At 49.8% G+C, this 3,688-nt stretch overlaps 2 protein-coding genes across 3 annotated transcripts in view; one reads left to right on the plus strand and one right to left on the minus strand.

Moving 5' to 3' along the window:
- CPEB3 (cytoplasmic polyadenylation element binding protein 3) overlaps positions 1 to 2,653 on the minus strand; it is a 175,493-nt gene extending 172,840 nt beyond the window's left edge. The window contains exon 1 of one of the 2 annotated variants that reach the window (XM_019556094.1): positions 2,577 to 2,653. The gene's annotated coding sequence lies outside the window, so the exon portion shown is untranslated. Of the gene's footprint in view, positions 1 to 2,133; positions 2,267 to 2,576 lie in introns of those variants that run through there. The other variant, XM_019556095.1, reaches the window with a different exon arrangement.
- A 152-nt stretch (positions 2,654 to 2,805) lies between these two features.
- The window catches only part of MARCH5 (membrane associated ring-CH-type finger 5), a 42,607-nt gene continuing 41,724 nt past the window's right edge, over positions 2,806 to 3,688 (plus strand). Inside the window, exon 1 of the mRNA XM_019556117.1 lies at positions 2,806 to 3,065. Within this exon, the coding sequence (XP_019411662.1) occupies positions 3,022 to 3,065 (44 nt within the window). The 5' untranslated portion in view covers positions 2,806 to 3,021. The remainder of the gene's footprint in view (positions 3,066 to 3,688) is intronic.

Here is a 3,688-nt window from a genome sequence, read left to right on the forward strand (position 1 = left end):
TAGCCAGTCACCCCGCAGTCTGTATCTGTGCATGCAATTATTCCATTTCAAGTACAGGACTTAGGATATACCTGCACTTGTCCTTGTTGACTCAACTGATTGCTTGAGGGCCATTTGTCCAGTCTGTCCAGATAGTTCTAGCCCTACTCTCTAGAGTGACTGCAACTCCCCCCAACTTGATGTCATCCACAAATTTGCTAAGCATGTACTCAATCCCATCATCCAATTAATTAATAAAAAATGGACATGTAGCAGAGATGGTCCCTGGCCAAAGCAGCCAGCAGTCTTGAATCCAAGCCAGCAGCCTAAACACAAGGCTACAGCAACAGGAGTTTCTGAAATTTAAAGACATGTTAATAGTTCTTGACTCCTCATTTATATGCAACTTTGCATTCCCATTTGAATCACTAGGTAAATGCTATTCTAAATGTCTTGAGTACAATTATTTTTATACAGTTATGAATTATGTTAACTGTTTCTATTAATGCTAGAGCAGCAAGGGAGAGAATATTTGTCAAAACAAATGGCAGACAGCCTACAGACCTTTCATTCTGGCAAGCTCTGTAGAACTCTATAGACTCTTAAAGCAATCTTTACTCAAAATATTAAGGAACTAAATGTGGTAGAGTGGAAGTGTGTTCCCAGAGGAGCCAGTGAATATAAAGTGCTTCACAAGACTTTCTGCAATTAATCTGCCTAGGCAGACACTTTTGAATTTCCAGAGTTCCACTGAAGTCAACGGTAGCGAGCAGGTGCCCAAGTCAAGATGTTTGAATGCAGTTGCAAAATTAGTAGCTATGCTTGGAGTTGCATTCTTTGCATTTTCTCCCAAACTTGCTGAAGATTAATGACAGCACAACTCATTTAAAAAATGCAATACATTAACATGGAAAAATACTGAAGAGGTTAGAAGAAAACTCGATCAGACACTTTGGAAAGTAATGGAAATAAGTTTATGTACTTAGTACATAATTTTCTACAATGAGTCCTGGAACAGTAGAAAACTATGCGTTCAAGTAATTCCCCATGTCCAAAAATTTAAATCTTTCGTGGCTGTTAATATCTCTTCTTAAAAGAAAAAAAACCCCTCCTCCATGGAGCATTAATGTAACACCCAAACCATAGACATAATGCAACATTTATCCAAGGCACATCATTTCTGCAGAAAGGCACACATTTGAGAGCCACTGAAGAGGACTAGAAAAGGTCATGGATACATTTGGTAATCCTTGCAGATAGGATTCGTCCCATTCACTTCAGTATTAACTACTGGACATGCTAAAACTTTCAATGTATGCACATGTGTGTATGTTGGTAGTATATACCAAATGGTAATATTAAAATAAAACATGAGAAGGAAGGAATTGATGCTTTTCGAAGTGGGAAGAGCAAGAAGACAGTTGTGACCTTGTCTATACAGGAAAAATATACTGCTTTAGCTAGTATAATACAATGCAAATAGTACAACTCCTTACTTTAGGTGCAGTTATGGTGGTGCAAAGGTGTTTTGCACTGCTATACTAATCCCTATACAAGAAAAATAGAACTATAATGCACCATATACCTATGGCACCAATATAACCCCATAATGGTTCTTTACCACTAACTAGGTCACTAAACTTTATACCCTGACCATTATACAAACAACATTTTCAAGCCTAGACGAGGCCTGAACAAGGGAGTATATAATGCGGGAAGGAAAAAAAAACAAAATACAGAAGGGGGAAAAAAATTAAAATATACTTCAACCAAAGGAAAATGTATGTTCAATTTCAGGTATCCAGTTACGGAACAATTTGCTAACAGTTCAATTAACGCAGGTATCAGACCACATCACAAGACCTTGTTTCTCAGGGATGCTTTTCGGCTCCAGCTAATATTTAATATTAAACCACCAGGCAAAGGAAACAAGCCTCTCCCACGGAGGTGAGGCAAGGTTGGGGTGGGGGGGGGGAAGTAACCTCTGAAGTTCACTCAGCCCTTCCTGCGCCTGCCCATCTCTACAGCCAGGGCTGCAGTGCCCAGCGCACAACTGTCAGTTCGCTTCAGTTGCCCAGAAACGACTGGTAGTTCGGTGTCGCTGTAGTTGACAAATCGTGAAATATTTTATTAAACGTCAAGACAGACACCCACCGAGACCACAGCGGCGAAGGAACCAGAGGCTCTTCTAGACCAAGCACGAGGTGCTGGTCGCTCCTCAGGGACCCCCGGAGAGGAGACTCCCCAGTGGGGCTGTCACAGACACCGTTAACGGCCATAACCGACCCCCCCGCCCCAGGCCAGAGGCAGAGACGAGACGACCCGGGCGCGCACCCTTCCGTACCAGCTCCAACTCCTTACCCACCCCGCCTGGGCGCAGCCCCCGCCTCGCCCTTCACCACAGGCCTGCTCCCCCCACGGCGGGAGCTGCTCGCACCGGCGCGCGCCTCTTGGAGAGTGCCTGGGGGTCCCTTCCCCCTCTCGTTTCCGAGCGGCTGCGGGGTATGAATTAAATTCCCTCCCTTCAGGGGAAGCGGCGGCGGGGGCTCCGCTCAGCTCCCCCGGGGCGAGGGGGCAGCGAGGGACTCGGTGCTGACCTTTCCCTCAGCGAGCGTGGCCATCCCACCGCCGCCGCTACTGCCGTCCCCCTGGGAAGGCGGCGCCTACCTGCCCGCGAGCGGCAGCCGGGACGCCGGCCCCGAGGGCCTTTAAATCCCCTCCGCCGCGGGCGGCGCCAGGACTACATCTCCCAGGGGGCCGCGCGCACCGCCCGGCATCGCCGATGGGGGGCGGAGCCGCGCCGCCTGACCTCACAGAGGAGCCAGCCCCACCCCCTGTGCGGCGCTGCGCAGCGCGTGGGGAGTCTGGGCCTGCGCCCGCCGCAGCCTCCTCCGTCGCGCTGGGCCCCGTCCTAGTCCCCGGAGGGGCCACCGGGACGGCGCGGGAAGGAGCCGCTGTCTCTGCTAGGCTCTGGGCCCGGGGCTAAGCCGGCCGCTCTGCCTGTGCTGCGGTGGCGGGGCCTGCGCGCCCCCGGCCCTGGGGATGTCGGAGCCGGCGGGCTCGGCGCTGCAGCAAAGCATGGACAGGTGCGGGAGAGGGGGAGGGATGTGGGGGGAGCCTAGACCGGTCGGTGGTGCCGCCGGCCTGGCCCCGGGGGTCGCGGGGCGGAGCGCTGCGCTGCGGTCCGGGTTCAAGTTTCACTTCCGGTCTCGGCCACTAGGTCTGTTGCTTTAAACACATCGCTCGACCCACCGATGTCTCCCTTCGTGGTCTGTGAAACGGTGGTTACCCGACCGCTCAGCCCTCTGGGATGTTGTGAGGCTCAGGAATATTTAATAAGAGAAAAAAAGACTTCTGTGTGGGTTCTTGTATTGGACCAGCCTCATGGTTGGGGTAGACTTAGATGCGTTTCTGAGGAGCAAGCATTCTTCTCCACACCTTCCTTGGCTTTTAAAATACTTGAGTACAAAGCTGTTTGGGGTGCTTTGATAGATTTTTGGAAGGGTTGTAAAGGCAAAGGATAATCACTGTTGAGTTAAAGAGGAAACTGCAGGGACTGGAGGTAGGGCAGTAAAGAGTGTAACATATCTAGATATATGTTAGAAAATCCTGATGGGGAAACAATGGGATTGTGTGTTTTTGTTGTTGTGTTTTGCTGTATAAAGTGAGTGGGATGGCCAGTTAACTTGAAAGTGTTACTTTTGTTTAC

This window comes from Crocodylus porosus, unplaced genomic scaffold (genome assembly GCF_001723895.1).
Source record: "Crocodylus porosus isolate Cpor-Errol unplaced genomic scaffold, CroPor_comp1, whole genome shotgun sequence".
NCBI classification, from domain to species: domain Eukaryota; kingdom Metazoa; phylum Chordata; order Crocodylia; family Crocodylidae; genus Crocodylus; species Crocodylus porosus.